General features: G+C 40.9%; 1 protein-coding gene across 4 annotated transcripts; it reads left to right on the forward strand.

Annotated features, from left to right (window-relative positions):
• Positions 1–520: 520 nt before the first annotated feature.
• LOC107227347 (cuticlin-4) lies at positions 521–24,921 on the forward strand. 4 transcript variants are annotated; one of them, XM_015668461.2, is made up of 6 exons: positions 521–743; positions 11,329–11,409; positions 20,591–21,372; positions 21,712–22,038; positions 22,164–22,485; positions 23,354–24,921. In XM_015668461.2, the coding sequence occupies exons 2-6, from the start codon at positions 11,344–11,346 to the stop codon at positions 23,747–23,749; spliced, it is 1,893 nt and encodes a 630-aa protein (XP_015523947.1). In that variant the 5' UTR covers positions 521–743; positions 11,329–11,343; the 3' UTR covers positions 23,750–24,921. The 4 variants fall into 4 exon arrangements, with proteins under 4 accessions (XP_015523947.1, XP_046593080.1, XP_015523948.1 ...); XM_046737124.1 differs by lacking the exon at positions 521–743 and adding an exon at positions 10,465–10,593; XM_015668462.2 differs by lacking the exon at positions 521–743 and adding an exon at positions 10,780–10,966.
• Positions 24,922–24,969: the final 48 nt, after the last annotated feature.

Raw genomic sequence — 24,969 nt, forward strand, 5'->3', positions numbered from 1 at the left:
ACGATATCGTAACGCGGTTCAAACCGCACAAGATATTATACATATAGGAACGTCACAGTCGGGCAACTTTCACTGGCTGCACCGCGTCGTACGTGATATTTCCGGTCCAATACCGGAAACAGACTTGGCAAAAACCCGAGGTGGACAAAAATGACTCAACCCGCTCTGTTTACGTTCAGGCTTGGCCAGGTTGATTAATAAAAAAAGAAAGTTAATTTTTCTCTCAGTGGGCAAAATATTGACCGACTACCCTGACAGGATTAACAAGTCCCAGGATAATTTCTGCATTCTTTCATCAATTTCTGCTGTCCTTTCTTGCGAACTGAGATAACTTTTTGAGATTACGTCAAGTCTCTTTTTCTTCGAATCACGGATATTGGACGCGGATGACAATTCGAGTCCGACTCAGACGGACAATTCTACTTCGACTTTGCCGTGTTTTTGGTGAAAGCTGTTGGTGTGGGAGGGGAAGGTATATAGACTGCGGTGTAGTCTCTTGGCTTCACAACGACCACCATCTCCAAAGTAGCATCAAGCGACTTGTATTACCATTAACATAATATAGTACATATTTATTTATTTATTTATTTATATCATATTTTTAACTCGCCAAACGAGAATTCGTTGTATGTGCGATACTTTCCTAAACTAGATTACCAAGTTCCAAACCGAAAATATAAAATATATTTATTTGAAGTGACAGTGTGCAAGTGCCATAGGATTATTCTACCGTTCCAAAAAAGGTTCGTGAATTTACTCCAAGTTTATAACATCACATAATCTCGTCGATATTTCTACTAACATCAAATTGGCGGTGGATTTTGTGTTACGAATGTGATAAAAGTGATGACAATAGATAAAAATAACACCGGTCAACGCGAAATTTGAGTCTGGGTTATAGATTTCAAATTTTGATTTCTTCTACGAAACTGGTAAAAGAAAAAATAGTTTTATTAGACAAAGTTTGCTTTTGTAAAAACTAGAACGATATTTCGAATTTCAAGAAAAATTATATTATTTCTGAAACATTTATTGTGAATAACAATTAATCAAACTTCAATTACGCATTTAAATCACTTTTGTTCAAAAATAATAATTAATAATAAACTGAAAAGGTAAAAGAATTGATAAACAAAGTTCAAAACTGAACATTTTTCGTACCTCTTGTATGTGTTCGTACGGACTCCTTGTATCAAACCCCAAGCGTAATCCCCCATCGTGCTCACTCTATACTGCCACCTATATTAGCTATCAACCAAAAACTTGAAGGACTTACTCATCAACGTAAAAAAGAAAAAAGTCAACTTCGTAAGAAATAAATTGAAATTTTGGTTATTATTCGATGCATAGAATCAAAATTCATTTATTTAAATATAAAACTACAAACAAAAAAAAAAAAAGAATCAACTTTTGACTCGCGTAATTAGCTATCACACAAAAATTTTTCCCTCACGAAAAGAATCGTCTTCTTATTACCTGCGGCTTTCATCGTTATTAACTCCCGCCGCAATTTATGAAGAGTTTGTCATTCAAAAATGAAAAAAATTTTCATCAGACAGAGATATGAATTAACACACATACCTAGGCAATGAAATTTTTTCATACCGATACCAAATTAAAACCCCAAATATGGTGAAGAAGCTGAATTTCATCGGGTAATGCAGATCATTTATGAGGCTAGCGAAACTAACCGGACGATAAAAATCAATTGCGACGAAGGAATAAAAGTGCATACACGGGTATTTATGGCTTCGTAATATCGGAGTGCTAAATTGCACTCGTGATTGTGGATGTTATCTCCCTTCTCCCTCGACGGCAGTCAAGTGCCGAGCTGATATGTGGGGTAGCGAGTCAGTGTGTCAGCAGCGTCTGTTCTCTTTCTCTCTCCCTTTCTCCTCTCTCTCTCTCTCTCCTCTCCTTACGCTCGCCTTGTGCCCGGAATACAGCAGCGCTGAAAAGAAAACAGTAGGCGGCTGGAGGAGGGAGAAACACAAAGAGAGAGGCAGAAATCGTAATTTCCAAGTTCCGGGCAAACTGCAACTTTTCTCTGAGGCCTATTCGGTGAACGATTCGCCCTTATCGTAACGACTTAATTTTTCTTATTTTTTCTCGACTGTCAGTCGCTTGAGTCGGTCGACTGTTAATTTTACACTTTGTCCAGGGGAATTGAATTCTGCTTACACCGAGAGAATCGGGTGAAACTTAACAGGCTCACCGACCGACTGCGCATAAGCAAAATAATTGAACTCTATTGGTCGACGAGATCGAACCCCGGCCATTATTTCGTCTCCAAAGCAGGGGTGCCAACTTACTCAAAACGGGGCGTGAGTTCTCAAACTTTACCGATTCGAGCGGCGTATTTCAAATTATGTGGTTTGAATGACTCGTAGCAGTGATCAGTCGTCAGTCTGTTGGCAATAACAGTTTGCTTAGCCTGACCGAATCAATAGGTAAACTATTTCAGATATTCTCAACCTAAAAAGATTCGCATAACCTACCTACGTAACCTCCACAAGCCGCGTCAGTTTGAAAATCCGCCAAGCTCGGTCATGCGCAATAGAATGCTCAATCTGCTAAGTTTCACCGCTTCTTCTCGGCATTATACTCATTTCACGGCTCCGAGCGCGGATATAACTTTGACCTGAAAATGATAATCCCACGTCCCAACGTTAATTGGGGGCTGCAGCCAGCTTCTGGTGACTCCCATTTTTTCTCTAATTAGTAACGCTCTTCACCGCGTTAAAATAAAATCCAACACCTGTCTTATACCTGTTTTCTCGATTCGTCGCACAATTGTTGCAGCCGAAAACTGCACGAATAGCTCGTGAAATTCACTCCCGAGTAAAAATCCGATCTGATCAACATTTGATTTTGGTGATCAATTTTGTTTGCAGACGAGAACAGCATTTTTGAGATCAGATTTGAGGAAATCAGAGTTACACCGTTGATTTCGTATTACGTATTTCTGAGCAATTAACAAGCTTTTACGAAATAAGATTGATCCCAGGCGGCAAAAGACAATGCTGAAAATGCCTGCGCGGGTGATTTTCAATCGAAATAACGCCATGCGGTAACTTTTTCCGTTATTCTTCAGCGTCACCACCGCTTCAATGAAGCTCGTATACCCAAGTAAATTCAAAGAGAAGTCACGAGCCTCTGAATCTTACGCTAAACCGGTTGTAACGCGTACCGGCCGACGAGTTATGCGTTTACGGTCTTCGCGTATATCGCTTACATTAAACATGGATTCTACGTACACGCCGACTGCGAACAGCATATTGCCGAGTTTTTTTAAAAACTCCAACTTCCTCCGACTGCCGTACACACATATCGTGGATGCGAATCGTAATGTAGTCCGCGAGAAAGTTCCGCCGATCGTATAGTTGCGGAGTTAAATTAGACGTGGCCAATTTCCCAGACTGCTGCGCGGATTCTTAGTTTCATCATTCTAAACCAAAATGGTATTATGGAGGAATTCATTAGTACCTTACGCTTTTGGGTTCACGCAACTGTTTCAGATTAGGGCGATGTCGTGTATTCAATTAATGGAAAGAGGTGTCAACGTTACTTTTTTTCGAACAACAAATAGTTCTCCCGAAGTGCTTCCCATGTGCTTCTCCCTCAAAAGCCAACGTTCCGAGACATTGTTCGAGCAAAATGAACAGAAGTATTGCCCTGATTTAAAACAGTCTAGAAATTACGTTCAGCAAAAACTGGTAGCCGACGAGCATTGTTCGCGCACGCGAGTCTCATGGATGGCGGTAAAAACCATCCTAGACACCATCGTCTAACATTCTCTCTCTCTGTACAGGTTTCAGAATAATGGGCGTTACGTGCGGTGCCTGATCCCACACTTACGCCTGATTCTTTCCACGTCTTCGTCTCTCTCTCTTTTATGTTCTTTATTTTCCTCATATTCATTACTCAACTGGTTGTAATGAAGAAGTCACGCGTCCGTACGCGTCCACCTTGACGCACGAGGCACGGTGCATCTTTTTTGGGGTTTCATGCGACATATGGCTGCTAGTCTAACGGGACTTTGTGCCCTCACGTCATACGGTGCACCTGTCCCAAGTAGGTACAAAGGGCTGAATGGGGGAGTCTTGGGCTTCCTACACGGAAGAAACGGATTTTATTTGCAGCAAGGTGAGATATAACGGGCTGACTACATGACTGCGTGCCCTGTATAGACAGATTCGCAAAGATAGTGCCCGGTTGTTTGATCCTATCTAACGATCGATTTCGCAAACTGCACATGTAACGTTTGGAATTTAATCTGACGTTGAGAAAACTGTTCTGGAAATATAATATTACGCAAAGCTTGGACGGACATCCGAAATCTACAAGTCCGACGCTTTTTTAATCAGGATAAATAAAAGGCGAACGAAGATCGAAAAATTCAAACGATAAAGATGTGAAATTGAGATCATTTTTTACTCTCCTGTTCTCGAATGAATCCAGTGTAAAGATTTTGAGGAACCTGATATGTCGTTTTTCTTTTTAAAGATAACAAGATCCGTTCATTTTATACAGTTGCTGAATCGATTTCTTGGAAGTATACATATTTAATATTACTTCATGAAAATTTTTACTCTCTTTCTATCAAATTCGTATCCAAGATTATTTTATAACTATAGCATAGTCATATGATTTTTCCTATACGCGAAGAATGTTGAAAAATACAACTTAAAAAAGACTTTAACAAAGAATTTTCGACTATGGTATCAAATCAAATCAGACTTGAACGGCATGCCAAAACGATACTGACGTTTCTATAATTTTTGAAGACTGAAAATAGAATTCAATTCAAAATTCTCAGTCTTGGGTATCAGTTTTTACTTTTTCTCATTTATAAGACGTATACGACCGTCTAAATGATTAAACTATCTTCAAAAACGATAATGACTCTTTTTAGTTTCGTTCAAAATGGTGGACCGAACTCGACCTTCCAACATCCATGAAATCAAATATGTTATTATTTACATTGAGAACGAAGCCAGTCCAACTGTCAAACCGTATTATACGGTAGTTATTTCCGAAAATTTTGTGCAGAAGCTGGAACAAGTATAAATCCTAACAAGTTATTTGAACGGGAAAAAGTAATGTAGTATATGAGGCACCTTTTTAATTAAGCAACAACTAAGGCGTATGCCCCAATGCGTAAAAAAAAAAAAAAAAAATTGCCCCGATCTGAAACAGCCCAATGTATGCAAACCCAGTTAATCCTTCAAGAACTTCGTTCCATTTAAACTTCGTGGCCAACTTTTAGGAAAATTTCAATAATGTAACAATGTCCTTTCGAGCTGCATCGAACGCGGTGCACAATGCAGACACGGCGTGTAATCCGTGTCGTTGGTTTTAAACGGGGGGAGCGAAACCGACACAGAAACCCGACATGTCGGCGATGCTTTCGAAAGTTATCCACGAGCTGGTAGCAAGAAAAATTTAGTCTTCGACTTGCCGAGCTTAGATACCTGCATCCATAGCTTGTACGATTAGCCGCCCGTAACGTTCACACATTCGTCAGATTTGGGCCCGACGCCGCGGCGGTCCCAGCCTCGATTAGTGCGTGACTCTGCGTACTCGAAGCCGATCCGAAACCCGATGCACGAGGAGGATTTCGGTACGCTTTCTCCCGGTCATTTCTTCCGCGCCTTCTCGTTGATCCTCATTCTCGTTTCCTCACCATATTTAACGATCGAATCCGGCCCAGATATCTCGACGAGTGCGAGCTGCTCGTGAGCTCCACGCTTTTATGGATTGTACATTACGCACCGGCTATATGCCGTTTTAATTATTGCCCAACTGCTCGACGGACAGTCGCGATTAGGGCATGGCGCCAACTCGATATGGAGATTATATTGAACCGATCTTTGTACGCATACTTTGTAATCCTGCCGGAGGGCGAAAAGGAACGACTTGTTTCTGGACGGCAACTCAGGCGCGATGATATCTATCACGAAAATGAGAACAATCTTACTACCGTATGCCGGACGAATGTTCTTTGCTTTGTTTTTTGGCATTGTAAAATACTCTACGTTTTGCAAAAAAGTATGAAATTCCGTCCGTTCTTATCATTTTACTAATCTTATGATATCTTTTTCGAAAATTTTGGGATTCACATTTAGATTACAAATTTTTTTTGTGTGTGAAAAAATTACCGATTAATCATTTTTAGAGGATCGCGGATATTGGCAAGATAAAATTATAACGTTTTCATGCGGAATAATATCTTGTAGGAAATAAAAATAGTCTAATTCCTAAACCTGACTCAATTTCCATGAAAAATTAAAGCATAAACAAAATGGATGATTATTAATCGAAAGATTCGAAATTTGTTCAAACAATTTACCGATGATTATTTTTTTTTTTCAGGTTTGCGATCAAAAATCTAAGACATATTTAGCACTAAGATTGTCATTAAAAAAATCCCTAACGCCATTTTTCAAGTTCTTAATATTGACGCAAGAATTAATCAGATATTTCGAAAATATTTCTGATGCAATATTCTACCATCTACAAATTCACCGTTTCTTATTTCCGTCTTGTAAATGACGGCAAAGATACTTGACCACATCTTTCTTTTTTATATTGTTCCCATTTTGGCTAATTTAATTAAAGCGCCTTCGGTGCCAATTTCGGCATAATTACCATGAATGAACTCTCCATTCGCGAGCCTTCTTCCCGTGAGAATTTCGCCCGTGGCGTTCGATGATTAAGCGCCTTTTTCTAACAGCGGTGACAAGTAGAAAAGAGATTTAAAAGGGTCAACGTCTCAATTCCGTTCCGCAATGGTCCCTCGGCTGCAGGCCTCGGAGGGATTTGAATTGTTAATCGAAGGTATCCTGCGGGAGAAATCCCGAGAATAAGTTCGCGACGACTTGGACTATATATTTGGACTGAATTCAGGCTTAAACTACATAACAAATGTAAATATCTTCACGTGGCTTAGGAGCGCAACTGAAATTTGATTTACCAATGTGAAGGTTAGGGAATTTTTGCTTTCTAGTGATTTTGAAATTTCTCAAGTGAAACAATTACGTATACGTTTGTTAAAATATGCATATTTTTATCAAATAAATTCTTTCACTCTTAATCGACGGTAATTTCGTTTTTTACGACGAAAAATAACAACGCATCAAAAAAATCAAAAGAAAATGCAGAATTTTTTCAAGACGTAACGTGTTAAATAACCGGTAAGCGCGAGTCGACGCGTTACTCAATTCTCGCGATATATGAAAAAGGCTGATCCATTTGGCGGGTCAACGCCGCTTGCGACTCAGCTGGTCGGACGAGTCGCGAATATTCGAATAAAAATGCAAGGTTGTCGGCAGATCCAGCTACCCGATCGCTGGGCCTGATTACGCGTCTTTTGCGGAGTAATTCTGGCTGAATTTTTATATTTACTTTACCCCCTCGCCGTCGGTGATTTCCTCCGCTCCTCCCCGCCGCTCCTCGACTAGTTCCTTAATCTCGGATCTGCAAGTTTGACCCGGCAAGCGGGACTTCCGCGTCCAGCGGAAATATTTGTCCTACCGCAAAGTGCTCTCGCAAATAACGCCGCGAAAATTTCCGTCGCTTTGGGCCCGAAACTTCGGGGGAATCGGACCCCGTGAAAAATCTCACGTAATCCTGAATTTAACCAGGGCCCAGGATTTTCTTCAAAGGAGTCTCACCGTTTCGGATAAAACCCGGACCACCACCTGGAGCCGACGACTGGGCCTTGGGCCCACGTTCGCCCCTCTTAGGTCCCGGTATTTTATTTGCCCGAATCCTGTCCGCTGCTGGTTCATCTCGTGAGAGACTGCGGGGCAGGTCGGGGATCCGGAATGCCGATGAGAAAGAGAGAGAGAGAGGGAGAGAGAGAGAGAGAGAGAGAGAGAGGACAGGGGCAATTTTTTTGGGCCGGTTTAGATTTGGGCCGCAGTTAAAGACGGGGGCATAAGGGTGCGCTACGGGGGCGGCTGTTCTCTCGGTCAGGTAAAAACGGATAAAAAGGATTACGCTGGCATTCCCAGACGCCACCCTTGTATCGCTGGCCGATCGGCCTTCGCCCCGCTGCAGGATTTAAAAAAAATTTCAACACCCAGAATTTTTCAAATGCTTGAATTGGATATAAAACCGCCATTGTTAACTTTTATAAATTCTGTAAAGACGTAGACGTAATACGAATGGAGGAAAAATAGTTACAAGAATACCGAACGGAACACACGACGTGTAAATAATGACGAGGAAGAAAAGGAAAGAAATATACACGCAGCGCGGAAGAAAAAAACCAACTTGTCACATTAAGAAACTTGTTCGCATTAATGATTTACCGCGAAGATATAAGAGCCGTTGAAGCCAGTCATACCTTGAGGGCACATGTCTGAATTGGCCTGTTTTGACGGTTTTTTACGGACCGTAACTTCGGATTTAGGCACTCGATATACAAGCAGCTGTAGATGAGAAAGTGTACCGATTGCCTTATTTGTTAAAAATTTCAAGCCTCGAAAACGTCAGTATTAATTTGGATTTTTCGAAAATACACTCCTCTATTTTCTAAGATCCTATAAAGTTGTTTGAAAATCGGCTATTATCTCTTGTCAAAATATCAACCGATCGAAATTCACGGAAAAAATGTTAAATAAAATTAGCAATGTTGACACAACGAGGCATAAATATTCCCCTGAATAACTCGAGTCAGGATTCAGACCGCCGTTATTCATTTCGCCGTCTGAAATCTGTTTCTAGACACTTTCACGTTCCACATTTTTAACGTTATCTGAGCATAAGCTGTTTTCGTAAAAGCTCTGCTTCCGCCTTGGGTGGTCGTTGGGTCGGTTAGTGGGTTCAATAATTGCGCGATATGGTCGCACATATGCGGGTGAGAATGTGGGTCAGTTCGTTTTCACCCACGATAAGTACTTGCATTTATGCATTCTGTACTGTACGCGTTGCGCAAGCTTATTACGTAACAATATTTCTGAGAAATGTCTTACGATTTCATGAAATTTTCATATCCTTTAATTATTCAGTAGAACACCTAGGGTATAACAAAATGTGTAGATCCTTTAACACAACGTAAGCGCGTGATTCGAAAAAATACGTACTAACGCATTTATTCAAATGAAATAAACAGACTTTTTATCAATATTCTACTATAACGAATGAAAAATCATTTTCTTATATATTTATTTCGAATAACCTCAATGATTTTGCATCATGCAATTCGACCTGAGAAAATGAAGTGAAACGGATTTAGCGAAAAATGTGTGTGTCTTATCGGAATGCCGGTATTTCTATCACCAAATTTCCGCACAAACTGATTCCGCTTAATCTGATAATTGAAGAAAGTTGACAAGCGTCAAAAGGACTTTTCAGACAGGATATAAAGAAAACGTTCGAATAAAACGCCAAGTACCCGTTTTCTATGTTACCCGCATCTGTCCTTTGAGAGATATCTGCTTATACTCGACCTAGTAGATTCAGCTAGAGACGTATCGAACAGATTTTCTGAGAGCCTGCAAGTAGGTGCATTATACCGTGCTTCGAGACCCGAAAGTGACTCGAGGCACAGATTGAAATAGGAATGGTATTCACCCAGTCGTGATGAGCCGAAACCAAAATAAGTATTCACAGTGTCAAGTATATATATATATATATGTATATATTCAACAGGCGGATGTACAGGAATAAAACAAACACTCGTTGGATTAGATATCGATGCCTCATTTCAAATCGCGTCGAAACGGTAAAAAAAAAGTGTACATAGATTTGTTCAATTTCACTCTATAGTAGCTCATTTCATTCGGTATACTATTTTCTACAAAGTCACTGAAACATATTTTCGATTTTTTCTCAGTATTCAATTCAACATCGCCACTTATTAATCATAATCCACATCGGTGCGACGTTGTAAAATTCAATATTTAACCATGCCGAATTGATGAGCAGAAAGTGTTCGAAGGAATTGTACAAATTAGTCTACTGAAGGAAATAAGCCGTGGTAGAATAAAATTGAACAAATCTACTATATTTTTTAAAACAATTTTCAAGTGGTTTAAAATGAAATACCTATCGATATAACAACTACAAGCTTCTGTTTACAATTCTAGTACGTTCTATGTTTGCGTTTTTAAAGATGTCTTCACGATTTACCACCACAATAATTTAACAAATCCTCAACGCGCGGTTATATCTTTATAAAATGAGAAAAAGGTGTTGATTTTTGGCTCGCGATCGGCAACCTCCTTACGATGGGTATAACACGCGCTAGGTGGCGCCCCTCTCATTACCCGGAGAAAGACGGGCCCGCTTGATCGCGGGCCCGCGACGTCTTTCACCTGTAGCATCGCGAGACGCGCGCGGCGATGGCACAGGTATACACGAGGCGATAGAGGGGCGGGGGGGGGGGGGGGGGGGGGGAGGAAGGGGCCCGACAGTAGGTCACTGGGACATGCCTCGAAGCTGCACTTCGCGCCTCTTCGCCGTTCAGTCACTTCCCGGCGGTCAAGAAAGCCACTTTGGGCCTTAGTCCCCTTCTGGGCCCTGAATCAACGCGCGCTTGACTCGATGAACGCTAAAAATTAGTGATACGTATCTATCAAAAGTGCAAGTATCGTGTTCAAAATACAGTAAACTTCATTGTCTTATGTAAATTAACAAGACACGCACGTTAATACAGTTCAGTGAAAAAACAAAAAAAAAAAAAATCTATATACAAATAAATAAAACAATCAGCACGAATATCTCGTCTGATTTTTTTGTTTTTCTTTTTTTTTTTTGTTTTGGTTTTTGTTTTGGTCTTTTGTATTTTGGAATAATTTTAACCGGCTTCCTTCCGCCACCCCTTTTCCTTCTCTGTAACCCCCGCATCGCAGTGAGTGGACACATTGACTGCACGCACAGACGACGGACTACGGACGAAGATACGTTCGACTTAGGACGGAAGTTCGTTTCCAAGTGGACCATATTTATCCAGACAGTTTGTGAAAATTACTCTCATTATTCGCTCGTCACTCGTCATTTCCATCGTTCAAATATCACCCAACGCTGTTCAGATTAATTAATTCGGGAATTCCGAAGCGTTTAAAAAATACCGTTTTACGAAGAACTCATACGCAGAGGAACGGACGATTTTTGATACGTACTTTCGAATTGATAAATCGTTGATGTCAACGCATCGCAAGTCTCTCGGCGATCTGTTTCGCCTCAAGTTTGCCGAATGAAAAACACGAATGCATGAACGAATCGTTGATTGATTTTAGTTAATATTCAAAACCTTTTACCAAGCCAACCGTAACGACTCAATTTTTTAAGTTTTTATCATTTATTTTCTCGTTATAGACAGACGTGTACACGATGGACAGGACGCGGCGGTCCATACGGAAGACAGCGCTGTCTCTTCTTCTGCCACTTCTGTTTGCTGTAAGTATGATGACTTGAAAATAAGACCGTCCCGCGGGGCCCTTTTCCTCCGGGACTTGCCGCCTCTTTGCCGTAATATCCGACTTCGTTACCTAGCCGCGATTAAAATTCGTACCCCGATGCCCGCCGTACGTCGCCTCCACTCGACGCAGCGAAGATTGTAGGTCAGACCGCCACGCCGGACGCAGCAGCGCCCTCCTTCGGCTTTGCTCTATGCACTTTCCAGTCGGGGCCTGATTCCAGGCTTTGCCCGGCACGGACGGAACCGTCCGAATGAATGAGAACCCGCGCTTTGACGTGGGGACTAGTCGAACTTGCGATCCCGGCGACGATCGCGCGTTTCTCGATCACCGGTGTAGCTTTCTTTCCCGAGAAATTTACGCCGGTTCTGACTTGGCTTTACTTTATCCGGATAATCACGCCTTGTTCATCGCCCTGATGATCGACGAAGAATCTCGCTCACTAGTTCGCTCTTCTCGCCGTTCAGGCAATTTTCATCGAATCTTCGTAACTTCTCGCTTCGGCTACCTCGTGTCATACGATACTTTTTTACTTGAAGATCGCTGTGCAAGTTCCAAAAGCTTGGATCCCTTGAAGGCGGAAAGTTATCGGGAGTCTGAGTTCTTTGTGTCAATTTTTCGAGTCTCTTTAATTGGCCATGCATTTTTCTCGTAACATTTTTATCGCTTCTTTTAGTCTATAGACATGGTTCTGGCTTTGTTTCAAATGTTTCTTCAGACATGACACGAGTTTATATATTTATATGTCGCAACAGTTTTCGGTTATCCTGTACTTTAACATAACGATAACTTGAACGCAAGAATAATATGCAACATACGAGATTAGAAAAATTTACTGCTCGGAAAAATATCTTTAACCACTTTCAATTGAACTTTACGCTAGAATCCTGTGTGGGTTAGACTCGAAATCGATTATACATTTCTGACATAACGTAGAAATTGAATTAAAGGATTAAATTGGAAGGTAATGACGAAAAGTAAAACTGCAAAAAGTTCCAGAGACATTCAAACATTCGTGTGATAAGAATCGGTTTCAATATGTTCCACTGGAAGAATTTGAAAAAATACGGCGTTTTCCAAGGCACAGAGAAAATTTCTTTAGTAACTTGACAACTCTCGAGCATTACACAGAAAGTCATACGTAAGATGTCATAAAATGTAAACATTCTCTGAAAATCGTGATACTATACTTAGAATAATTTTTAAATAAACGGTTTCAATTCTTTTTTTTTTTGTTCTTACTAAGAGAATTACCAAATCGGCTGATAATGTCATGCGAGAAAATTATTCAGGAGAATTCCTACACGGTCCATTAGGCGATTTGGATTTGATTTAAGCCGATAGTGTTTCGGAGTCAAGTCACGCGCTGAGATCCTGCGAGTGTCGAGTTTGCCGGAGGGTTTGAGTTTCTCTCCTCGAGGCGAAGGGACTTCGGGAAACTTTTTTCGCGTCCCCGAGCGATTATGAAAATTGGAAAACAACAGATGCTTTTCGAGAATCGTTTTCCCGGAACATCGCAAGAAGAGCGGAAAAAGAAAGAAACACCTGTAGCCCCGATTCTTTTCGCTCTTTCACCTTTTTCTGGCCGATGGAGATATTCTTCAAGTTTTTTCTCACATTCGAGTCACAGCTGGTCTCCACCTCACATTTTCTTCCGATCCTAATCTCCGGCTTCCGGGCAACAAGGTGGGATTTGGAAAACCGTTTTTAAAAAGAACCCGCTGGTAGTTCAGTCACTCAGTCATCTATCTCAGCTGCATCTTGTTTCATTTCTCTTACGGAGGCTTGTTTGACCAAAAATTCATAATTCTTATTAATTTTACTAAGAGACAGTCGTGCGTAGAGTATTATTTAAATTATTATATTTGTAAGCTCCGAAATTTCCTCATAAAAAAAAAAAAAAACGAAAATATACTGAAACGTTAAGCTTTAGAATTTGTAAATTTAGTTTTGTCTTTTAAATAAAATGAGCCATTTTAAAACGAAATAAAATCATTCTCCTTAATTTTTAACAATTGTGAAGCGATGTAAAACGAAGCATCGATATCTGTAAAGAGATCTTCGTAGCTTAGTGATATAATAAGTTGATAAATACTAAATCTTCAACTATGTCGTGAAAAAATTATTGAAAAGTATACATTTTTAGCCAAACAGGCTCCTTAACAGAACAGTCAAAAAAAATAATTTTTAATTCATTCATCCATCGAGACTTGCAGGAATTTGAAAATTATTGATGAAACAAATTCAAAAAATTCTCAACCGCTGCGCGTTGAATGGATTTTTGGGTCGCTATTTTGGACTGGGGAGTCTTGCTCATTGCCAGGTGTATAAATAAACCGGCAAACTAGTTCAATGGTGAATTAAAAGGCGGATAGTTAGCCGTAACCCACAATAAGTGAGTCTAGAACGCGCCCTGCCAGTTGAGGTGGGCACGATTCCATAGCCGTCGCGTACTTGGCGAGGTTACCGGATTTATTCCCAGCCTAATTCTCACGACTCATCTTAGACTCGACTTCAGGCAACATGTATAACGAGTTGCTGAATGAAACCTCGTTGGTCTCAGCTCAATTATTACACGTATATAGGTACTTCGATTTAATTACGCACCGTGCAGTGGCTCGATTCAAAACGCCAATATACCGTTTGCATTATCCTCGGTGTTTTGTTCCGTTATAGAAATTTGCGTTTAGAATATATAGGCCATTCCAGAGCACGCGAGTTTTGTTCAAGTTTGGCTGTCTCGGATTTAACCCCTGATCATTTGTGTCACAGTTGAAACTTTCCCGAAAAGTCCGTCAATATTTTGTTACGGATTTTTTTCATTCGCAATTATTTTCGAGGCTAACGTAAATCTAGGCTGGTTTTTAGAAACAATCCTGTACTAAATAATGATAATTCAGAATTCTTTGTTTCATTCATTTATACAGTCAATTTCGACAAATTTATTCAATTGAACATTGCAGTAACTTGGATTTGACGATTTTTTAGACATTCACTAATTGTTGATGCAAGTATTTCTGAGAGAAATCGGTTAAAATTTGGTTTAATTTATTATAAAAATTACGGATCATAACTAAAAATCGTTTGATATACTTCGTTTATTAATTTTTTTCACTGGTTTAAATTGCTGCAATAATAACGAGAAAAAAATTTGATCAGTTTTTCAAAAAAGCCCTGCAATATTATTAACTGATATAGAATTTTCATCTTCATGTACCTAAATCATTTATGAACAAATAATGCTTGGCCAAAAAAAAAAAAAAAAATGGAATAGAATATGTGTGGGTTTCGGAGTTGGGAAAAAATTGTAAAAAAATGTGGATCAAATCAGAAATCACGGCGGGGCGTGAATTTGCTAAACCGTCAAACTAAACCGACAATTCCCATTGTTAATTATTCATAGTTGGTTTGAAGCGTATCCATTAATATTCCCATCAAAACGCACCTCACAATAAGCTGCAGTAAGCCATACGGCGAAAAAAAATGAGATAGTATAAAATATTTTTGTGAGAGAAGTAGAATTGACGTTACAGGCGCTCAAGAGTTCCTTCGTGAAACTTTACTTCCTACATTCATGAAACGCGTTCTACTTAATGCCGTCACGCGTTCTTTGCCCCGACAAATGAGCAATTACCTTCATCCCACATTTGAAACGAGTGGCATATATGCGAGATGCAGCCGAATTGGAACAGCCTTGTCATTTGTTGATTTTTTTTTTTGCTTTTTACTATAAATCAATGCAAAAGAGCGTCCGGTTATTAAATTTTCATATGACTGTTCAAACATATTTTTTTTTTGTTTTGTTTTTAGCCAGTAACCCAATTTTGGAAAATGGAATCTTTGAAATTGTGTTGAAATTCAACTCAGCCATGTCTTTCGCCAATTTTTCTGGAACTTGATTTCAGCATATTTGGTTTTCCAACGTTTCGATTACACAGAATTTTGAATTTTGCCAAGTCTTGCGTTTTTTTCTGATTATAGAATGGTTTCTGTTCAATAAATTCTGCACTTCGTTAGGAGTTAAAATCTTCAGAAAATCACATGCAACGTTCTGATCAACTAGAGCAATTATTCAAAAACAGTCAATTGAGAATATAGATTTCTGTTAATAACCTCTGCTCGCAAAATCTGACCAACAGCAGTACTATTCAAGTCTATTATCTCAAGACTCGTAGAATTTTTCTGTAAATTTAAAAAATTCTTTCACTATGGTAACAGTTTATCAGAATTTCCTTCCGGATTGCATTGTGATTCAATACGAAATTCGCTACTAAGTCACTCATAAGATCTTTAATTTCTTGAACACCGAGTGACGTGTTTCGTGTAACATTCTGAACGTCACTGGTGTGAAGACAGAGGAATCAATAAATTTTGTAGACGAAAATATAAAAAAAAAAAAAAATTTTCTCTTCGAGTTCACTGAGATAACAAACCTCGAATAAATCTTAGATAACATCGGAGCTAAATCTTACGTATGTTCTGCCATTTCAGTTGCCTATCAGCCGACGCTGATCGGTGATTTTCACCGAAAACTCCCGAAATAACGATTAAGGAAAAAAGCGCGTTATAAAAACCGGTTGTACAAAAAATTATGATAAAATTTCTCGCCAGGATTTTCTCAAATTTAACCCGAACGGTCGTCGAGCCGGATGCGAGGCGGCTCGCTTTCTAACCGCGAGACGAAGTGACGGGGGGCCAAGAGGGCCTTATCGGCCCGTATTATCGCGCGCTTTTACCGAGAACAATTACTGTACAACTGGTGAAGAGGTGTCTCCGGAATCGTCGCCGAGTGAGTGAAAGTGTCCGCGTGTTCGTTGCCCGCCTCGGTTTGCCGGTCACGGGATAAGCGACAATGGAAAAGTGAAATCAAACCGGAGCTAAGGCTGGCCCAAACACTCTGACGATTTCTATTGTCCCAGGCGGTGTGGCAATTTGTTCTGCTTCTACCCACCCGGTACATCGATTTGCTTGCGCCGTCTTTTCTAATTCCCGTCCTCTTCGCGCGTTCTCGGTGATGCATAAGCGCCGTGACCTGCACCGTGGAAAAAATTTGCCTTTTTGTTTTACGCGTTTTGCCGAATCGAACGCTGTTATATCAGTTTGAAACCTGAATGCTTTAATTGGCTTTGCCGAGTACTATAATGGAAGAATTTTATGTCGGATGAAAATAATTTTAAAGCGTTTTTGAAGGAAAAAATGATTTAGTTGCGTATTGATCTGCATATTCGGTTTTGAATTGTTTTGTTTAGTAAAATACTTTAATTACAATCAAGTTTAATTTAAAACAATTACAATCAATTCGAATATTTTTCACACAGTGATGAAATATAACTATATAATTAGTATTCTTGCAAGGAGTTGGTTGGAGCAATTAATTCACCTGATTACTTCAATAGTCGATCTCAAATTCATGTCTTCAATTTCAAATTATTCGTGAATAATTTTTTTCCCGTTTGGTGGCACAATTTTTTATACCACTTTCTTTTGAAAACATTATTCAAAAAAACTCACACGTATTTCCAAAATTGCGGGATGGATTAATTTTGCTCTATTTATTGAATGAAATGTACTTCAATTGGTTCAGCGAATCAAAAAATTGACAGCATTTGTATAAAAGATTTGATATGGATTTTATCGTCGTTTAACACAGAACTGTTGAAAGATTTTTCCGAAATGTGAATATTCGAAATGGACGTTTTTCAAGCTTAAAAAAAATTGGCAAATGAGTAACAACCTGAGAAAAATGTTATTTGAAAAATGTCGATGCGTTTCAGAGTTAAAGCAGCGATGTAAAAAAAAGAGAACCAACTTTTGTACTAAAAGAAAATGCCTATACACGAATAACAAAAATTTCAGTTTTATAATTCCTGATATTATTGAACTCAAAATTTTCTGACAAACTAGAAGTAATCCTATAAAAAGACATGCGTTTTGAATAAATCAAGCTAAATACATAAGACTAATTTTGACAGAATAGATATACCGATTCAGTTACGTCAGAATTATCTTTTCTGACTTGGTTCCTCGGATTGGTGAAAAATTGTAAGGAACATAAATCTTGAAAAGTTTCTTGAAAATAAATACTAAATTTTCTTGGGAACTTGGACAGAATTGATAAGATTCAACTTATCAAAATTTGCAACGTTTCTTTTTTGCAACTTAATTTCTTAATTTGCAACTTAATTTTAAAGTTTATTTACATTTGTTACAGCTTGCCTGATGAAGTTGGAAAATAAATGAAACCAACGAAACGTTGCAAATTTTGATAAGTTGAATCTTATCAATTCTGTCCAAGTTCCCAAGAAAATTTAGTATTTATTACATTTAACATGGATGATAACCAAGATTTGGGTTTCTTGAAAATTTTTCAAAACGTACCGAGTTGGAACAATCAATAACAATTCGAATTTCGGAAAAGCTAGAAGTTCCATGCTTCATCGCGGTTTACGGTGAGCAAAATTTCAACCACACCGGTTGGAATTAATTTTACATGAAAAAGCGGCATAACAAGTATCGTGTTTTGGAGTAATCCGCGTATCGCGGGAAGTGGTTTCGAGAATTACCGAGTCCGTGGCGAGTTAGAGATGCAAACGACCCCCGATAAGCGCGAGAAATTCGGGGGGGGCAGAGGTTCTGACCGGGGGAGCAAAAGCGTGCCCGACCGGAGAAGGTGTATTTCTAATAACTGGTGCGTGTATAATCCACGATGAACATGCCGGCGAGTCGGAGTGACGAACGACGTGTGTGGTGTTAAAAAGACGAGAAGTGGCCGGACCAGGTTTTAAAACGATGCCCAAAAGTAATTGAGTACAGTTATGCTCATAGCGCGTGATCGCACCTTGTTTACTTTACTACTTTTGACAGTCAACTCGCTCGCTCGCCGACTCCCGTTTCTCTCGATCCGATCTTACAACCGATTTGCAATAACATTTCGGATAAGGATCGGAGATCGGATGCGAACGGTTTCGCCTAGCTGTACATCTCTCGTCGTTGATCCTCGCCTCGCGCGTTCCGAACCGATTATGTTAATTATCCGAAATTATATCCTCTCTCGCGATAATTCACTGTGCGAATGGTCAGATCCATGAGGATGCCGAAACCCGTACAGTTGAGGGGTCTGGTCGCTCATGAGTATTCAGAAAACAGTTTTTTACTCTCTAATTACGTGTCTCGATGTGTCTTTTTATCCTAAGGAATTTTATCCGAAGACTACCGATTGGCAAGACATTGTATCAAGAATCATTTCCATTCACGGTTCAAGGTTCAATTTACGAATTTATAAATCTTGTAATCAAGCTGCCGTTTTTCATTACCGGACTTTTGGTCGTGTGTCACAGATTCAAACAAAGTTTTGAAAAATCAAACGTGTACGATAAGAAGGTCATTGCTGCAGCGTAACGAACACTCGGATCTATCTTACAGTAGAACAGGCGTAAGAAACAGTTAATACTGCGTTACCAGTCGTCTCTTGAAATTAACGAACACACGCAATTTATGAATATGTATTCAATAGTTTGCGACGCCGCAGGCAGGTGGATACGCTCGCTCTAATCTCTCGCAGTTGAGATTATAAACGATCTTTCCAGCTGCGCCAGTAAGCGCCGCTCACCGTGAAACTTTCGTCACTCATCGACCACTTCGGTTTCCAAATTTATGCGCTACCGGCTATATTGGAACATCCAATTCGATTTGACACGTTTAACGAATTGAATGATCGATCTTGAAAATCCAATTCATAAAGCAGGAACTTCGAATCAAACGTGCATGTCTCATCAGTTTCTTATAAAAAATTGGCACAGCAAATACTGATCGAAATTTCGTTAAAAACCCAAAGAGAGTTCATAGACAAGAAAATATTTTTACAATTTTTTTTTTTTTTTTTTTTATAATTAATTATTTTTCGTCAAAGACACGGATACTAAAACTACAACCATTTGTGAATAAATTTTTATTACGGAGAAGTCGCTTCGAATTACAGGCAGAAAACCGTTTCAACCGAATTATAAAGTTCGGTTAGAATCGATGAATTAGGTTAATTTGAGAGTTACCTCGGGCAAAAAAATTACTATACCGAATTGAGATAATCGGACGGCCCCGTGTATAGTAAAACACTGCCGGCGTCTAGTCGGACGGTCTTCATGGGGCTTCTTCGTGACTCGCGCGCCTATCGCCCTAGGCTATAAACCGCATTCTGGGTTAACGTAACAGATAACTCTGAAGTTATCCATCCATCTAGCATTCAGTATGCGCGCTATACGGCGACGTCTCAATCCTTACTGTACTAACTCCCACTTTTTTGCTTTTACCGACGACGGAATATTGAATTGTCAAGATAGGTTCGTCCTTAGCCATGCATTGAATCAGAAAAGTAATTCGGTTCATCGGTTTAGCTGAGAATTTATAAACACAAGTGTTGAAATGACATGAGTTCAAACAAATAATCGTTTTTCACTACAAGTATCGATGCGAATCTTCCGTGCCAATTTTAAGTCTAGCTTCTGCAGATTTCTTCGTGACAAATCAGCGAAAAAACAGATTTGGTATCTTAAACTGCCGCTTATGTACAGTGAACATGACGTTTCGTTTTTTATTATCGGAGGAATTCATTCGTTCATTGTATTTCTCGTAATACCGGCTCTGCGCGGTACCGTTGCGTTGGGTCTGCTTTTGAAGCGGCTATTTTGACGAAGGCAAAGTAAGAAAGAAAAAAGAAAATAACGAAAAAAGAAAGAAGAACGATTCCAAGGTATAACGTTTGACCGAAGCTCGGCCTCGGTGCGGCAAGACTCGAACAGGTCAACCAGAAGACACTTGGTCATAACGCGTGCGTCCGTTACGCCGGGTTCGTTTCGCCACCGCGATACAAACACGTGTTGCTCAAGCTTGTCCTCATGCCTCACCTAGAAAGATAGGTATGTCCGAGTACTCGGTACTTGCGAGGTATTTCCACAGCACCGGATGTGCGCCCGGTAAATTTGGAGAGTTATTACATCGGTCCCTGCAAGGTCGAGAAATGAAAAACTGTGGTGATAAAAGAAAAAAAAAAAAAAAATTTGTTCTTTAGCGGAAAAAAGCATTTCCTCAAGTACTTTGACGCGAAAAAATTCACGTGAACCAAAGTTAGGGTGTATTTTCAAGACGTGGATATGTTTGTTTTCCAGAGCGTGAGGTGCGAAGCACCCCTCGTCGATAGCAGCGCTCTTCCCCTTGAGCACAGATCGGTTTATGGTCCCCCGGCGCAATATGGGCCCCCGCAGTCCCACGCGGCGGAAGAGAACTGGCCCCTGGCGTCGCCGGACACGCCGCAGATAAAGCACCTCCAGGTACAGTGCGAGAAGACGCACATGCGGGTCAACATCGAGTTCGACAGGCCGTTCTACGGGATGATATTCAGCAAGGGCTTCTACTCGGACCCTCGGTGCGTGCACCTGAAACCTGGCACGGGTCACCTCAGCGCGACCTTCGAGATATACCTGAAATCCTGCGGCATGAGCTCGTCCGCCAATCACAACGTCGCCGCCTACGGAGCGCCGACGCCCTCGGGCAGCTACGTCGAGAACACGATAATCATCCAGTACGACCACTACGTCCAGGAGGTCTGGGATCAGGCCCGCAAGCTCCGCTGCACGTGGTACGACTTCTACGAGAAGGCCGTCACCTTCAGGCCCTTCCAAGTCGACATGCTCCACGCCGTCACGGCCAACTTCCTCGGCGACAATCTTCAGTGCTGGATGCAGATCCAGGTCGGCAAGGGACCCTGGGCCTCTGAAGTATCTGGAATCGTCAAGATCGGACAGACCATGACCATGGTCCTAGCTATCAAGGATGATGAGAATAAGTTCGACATGCTTGTAAGGAACTGCGTGGCTCACGACGGCAAGAGGGCTCCGATTCAACTCGTTGATCAGTATGGATGCGTTGTTCGACCCAAGATTATGTCCAGGTAAGAGCATCTTTCGTAACATTCTCCGTCACGGTCTAGCAATTCATTAAAGTATAACGACAAATCGGGCTCACTGCGAGACAGTAGAAACGACAATTTTCGGAGCAAGGGTTCAGATATGAAGAACAAAAATTCTCACGCATTACTTTGTAACTTCTCGCGTTTACACAGTGAAACAATAAAAACGACACTTCTTAAGAAAACAGGGATCAGAGTAAAGAACAGATATACCAACGTAATATGATTGTATACCAGACATTTGTACTTACAATTACTTACGAGACTGGTTGAAAAAAGTTGCGACGCGACACGAGTGTGTACACAACCATTCATCTCCAGGTTCCAAAAGATAAAGAACTTCGGGCCGAGTGCATCCGTGGTCAGTTTCGCCTACTTCCAAGCGTTCAAGTTCCCGGACAGCATGAACGTCCATTTCCAGTGCGTGATTCAAGTCTGCCGGTACAACTGCCCGGAGCCCAAGTGCGGTCATCCTGGTCTTGAGTACGGAGCACCAGCCGGCCTCACCCAGGAATATGGCGTGCCTGTCGGTCCCCAGAGTCTAGGCCAGATCAACTCCGATTATGGAGTGCCTCCGGTGCCGGAGTATGGCGTTCCTCCGGCCTATCCGGACCCGAGGCATCCCAGTGGCCCTGCAGGAGCGTTTAGGTGAGACAAGCATTGCCGCCTTTCATCGGTCGCGTTCTGGCGGTGGAACCTGTGGAGAATCGGTGATGAGAAGAGAAAATTACTTGGCTGAATTCTTTTTCACGTTTCGTATCTTTTGATCGCAGCGAGCCAAGTCCCGACGTCGTACCCGCACCGCAGGCCCAGGCCTCGTCTTCGTCCCCGAGCTCAACGCCCGGAGATTCTACGGCGAGCAGCGCACCCCAGAATTCGCAGGATGACCGCATCCACCTTCCGCCACCTCCGCTACCAGGACACCCTGCAGCTGCCTACCAGACTGTCAAGAGGAAAGGAACCGTCGGCCCCGACGAACTCGAGGGCAATCTTGCCACTCTTGGAGGTCGCCCGAGGTCCGTTGAAGGACTTCCCGCTGAGCTCAGAGGAGCCCGGAGGCGACGAGATGTGTACGCCAATGTGGATGATTTCTCTGTAAGTTTATAGCTTGTTTTATGGTTAGTGTTACATAAACTAATGACTATTATTAGTTAGAGGTGAAGATTGGAAGGTTATTCCTATGTACAAAATCGTCTAGATAAGATGAAGTATGGTTTCGCATTCAGTTATCTTTATGAAAGATACAATTCTTCTCATTTTCATCTAGATTATCAAGAAGTTAACGAATTAAACGTGAGATTCTTGATACACGGTGGAAAAGGATTTGTCGATTTATAAAAATATTTCGATAATATGAATTTAAATAATAAGTCGAATCTTGTATTCGACTTGATTATGGTCAGAATTTCGGGAAACATTAGACTAATTTTCAAAACCAGAAACGTGAATAACATAGCATTGCCGCCAAAGTTTGAAAATCACGCAACGAAGCGTAAAAACGTGCAGGAATCTTCCCGGTTTGAAACTAAATCAGTGAAACTTGAGCACTTTAGACAGATGCACGCATTTCGGGCGGAGCCTCGTAACTCTAGAAGTTTGAACAAGTTACGGGTTATTTAAACTGTCCTGAGTGAAACTGTTATATATAGTAACTCTTGCCGCATTTTCGCTACGCGCTTAAAGCTGAGCATCATTCTCATATAACTCAAAATCCGGAATCTAAATAATTTAATACAAGCTCATACGGTACGTTGAGCTTCATTTTCACTATCTTGCTTCAATTTGGCGAATAAGTAAACCGTACGTTTAGCTGTCACGATGATATCTAAACGATAGAATCGGTTTGACGTCGTCAGTTACTCTCGAAGAATTCTCTTACAAAATGTTGCGGAACGTCGGAATTTAGAACGGTTCGTTTGCGAAATTCCCACGAGTAAGAAAAATCGTTGACGCTATGTTTCAGGACATCTACCAGACGGTGAACTTGGGTGTTTCCCACGTGTACAAACGTGCTGCCCAGGAAATGACGGACGTTAACACATCCAGGATAATCCAGGTGGTCGCACCCGGAGACGTGAACTTTGCGCTTGGAACGAACGCGGGCAACGACTCGACGGTGGTGATACAGAACGCGAGTACCACCGATTCGGAAACGATCTGCATGTCGCTGCCAGGCTTCGTTGCCGGCTTGGTGATGCTGTTATTGGTCGTGGTGGTCGCTTCCCTGGTGGCAGCCTTCCTCTTCGTCAGAGTGCGCGCCGTGGACCGGAAGAACGGAAACGCCTCGCCGGGCTTCGTGCATCCAGCATTCGCAGATAACTGCAACGTCAACCCGGAATTCGTCAAGGTCGCGAACTGAGGATCCGCCGCGGAAACGAAACGATCACAAGATTGAACGATTAGCGATCAACGAATCCCTTCGGGCCCCGAACACCATCCACTGCGCTCTCGAACGACACTGGCTCTCGGCCATTGTTAGTTTTCGTATCATGAGAACATCGTTGCGTCGACGTTAACTTAGCGTAAGAATCTGTATTTGTGCTTGAAATCGGTAGCCTCTCGATAAGTGTCCGCCGTAGGGGCTGCAGGGGAGAAAACCGGCCGGACTTGGGCTCTTAACGAGAGGCTGCTACGCGCGTTGGATCGGCCGAATGAGGAGAGAGTTATAAGTGATATTTGGGGCTCGATATAAAGATGTATATATTTATATATTATAAATTCACACTTCGCGTTACGGTGCTCGCTGTCGTCTCGAGGGGCGAGTTGTACATATACATAAAATGCACAATCGTGCGTGACAATGATACACACGTGACATGTCGTACGCCCTCTGAGATGACAGCCGACGTCTTCTTTTGATATTTTTCCTCCTTTCCTTTCGTGACGATCACCGTGAGCTCACTCCTTTCTTTAATCTTCAAGCTGAACGCTTATCCACATTACGTCATCATTCGTACCTCATTTATTGACGCCCGTGTTTTCCTTGTCAAGTTGTCGTATACTTATATAGTCAATAGCTGGCTAGATTAATGTAAGAGAAACTTTGGCAAGCAAGACGAGTGGGTGTGTCACCGCAGCAGTCTGACCAAGATAATTATATTTATGATAATATTACATATTTATTTTACTTTCCATACGTACTCTGTCGGTATGTATACTAAATATAAAACGTTACGCGATCATTCTTTTCACTTGTTACTTTAAACAAGTAGCAAGCTCTAACCCTAACTTATTTATCCGTGAAAAAAATAACGAAGAAAAACAATCAAAACTGTGGGTTTTCTTCTTCGTCTCTATACATGTATGTAACTTTACCCTGTATATTAATTTTAAGTATATACACAAATACGATATAAGTATATGGAAAAGAATGAAGCAAATGAAAAAATGGCGCAAAAAAAAACCATTTCCGTTCCACACGGGAATATGTATTACGTACGTGTCTTGAGCACACAAAAATTGTCTTATATACATAATTAATATTATGTTTGATAATCATTAATTAATTATACGGTAATTTTATTTATATAACTCTTTCGTCTCGTTGATTTTTTCTTACATCCGTAACCTCACCTTTAC

The sequence above is a fragment of the Neodiprion lecontei genome, chromosome 4, assembly GCF_021901455.1.
Source record: "Neodiprion lecontei isolate iyNeoLeco1 chromosome 4, iyNeoLeco1.1, whole genome shotgun sequence".
Taxonomy (NCBI): domain Eukaryota; kingdom Metazoa; phylum Arthropoda; class Insecta; order Hymenoptera; family Diprionidae; genus Neodiprion; species Neodiprion lecontei.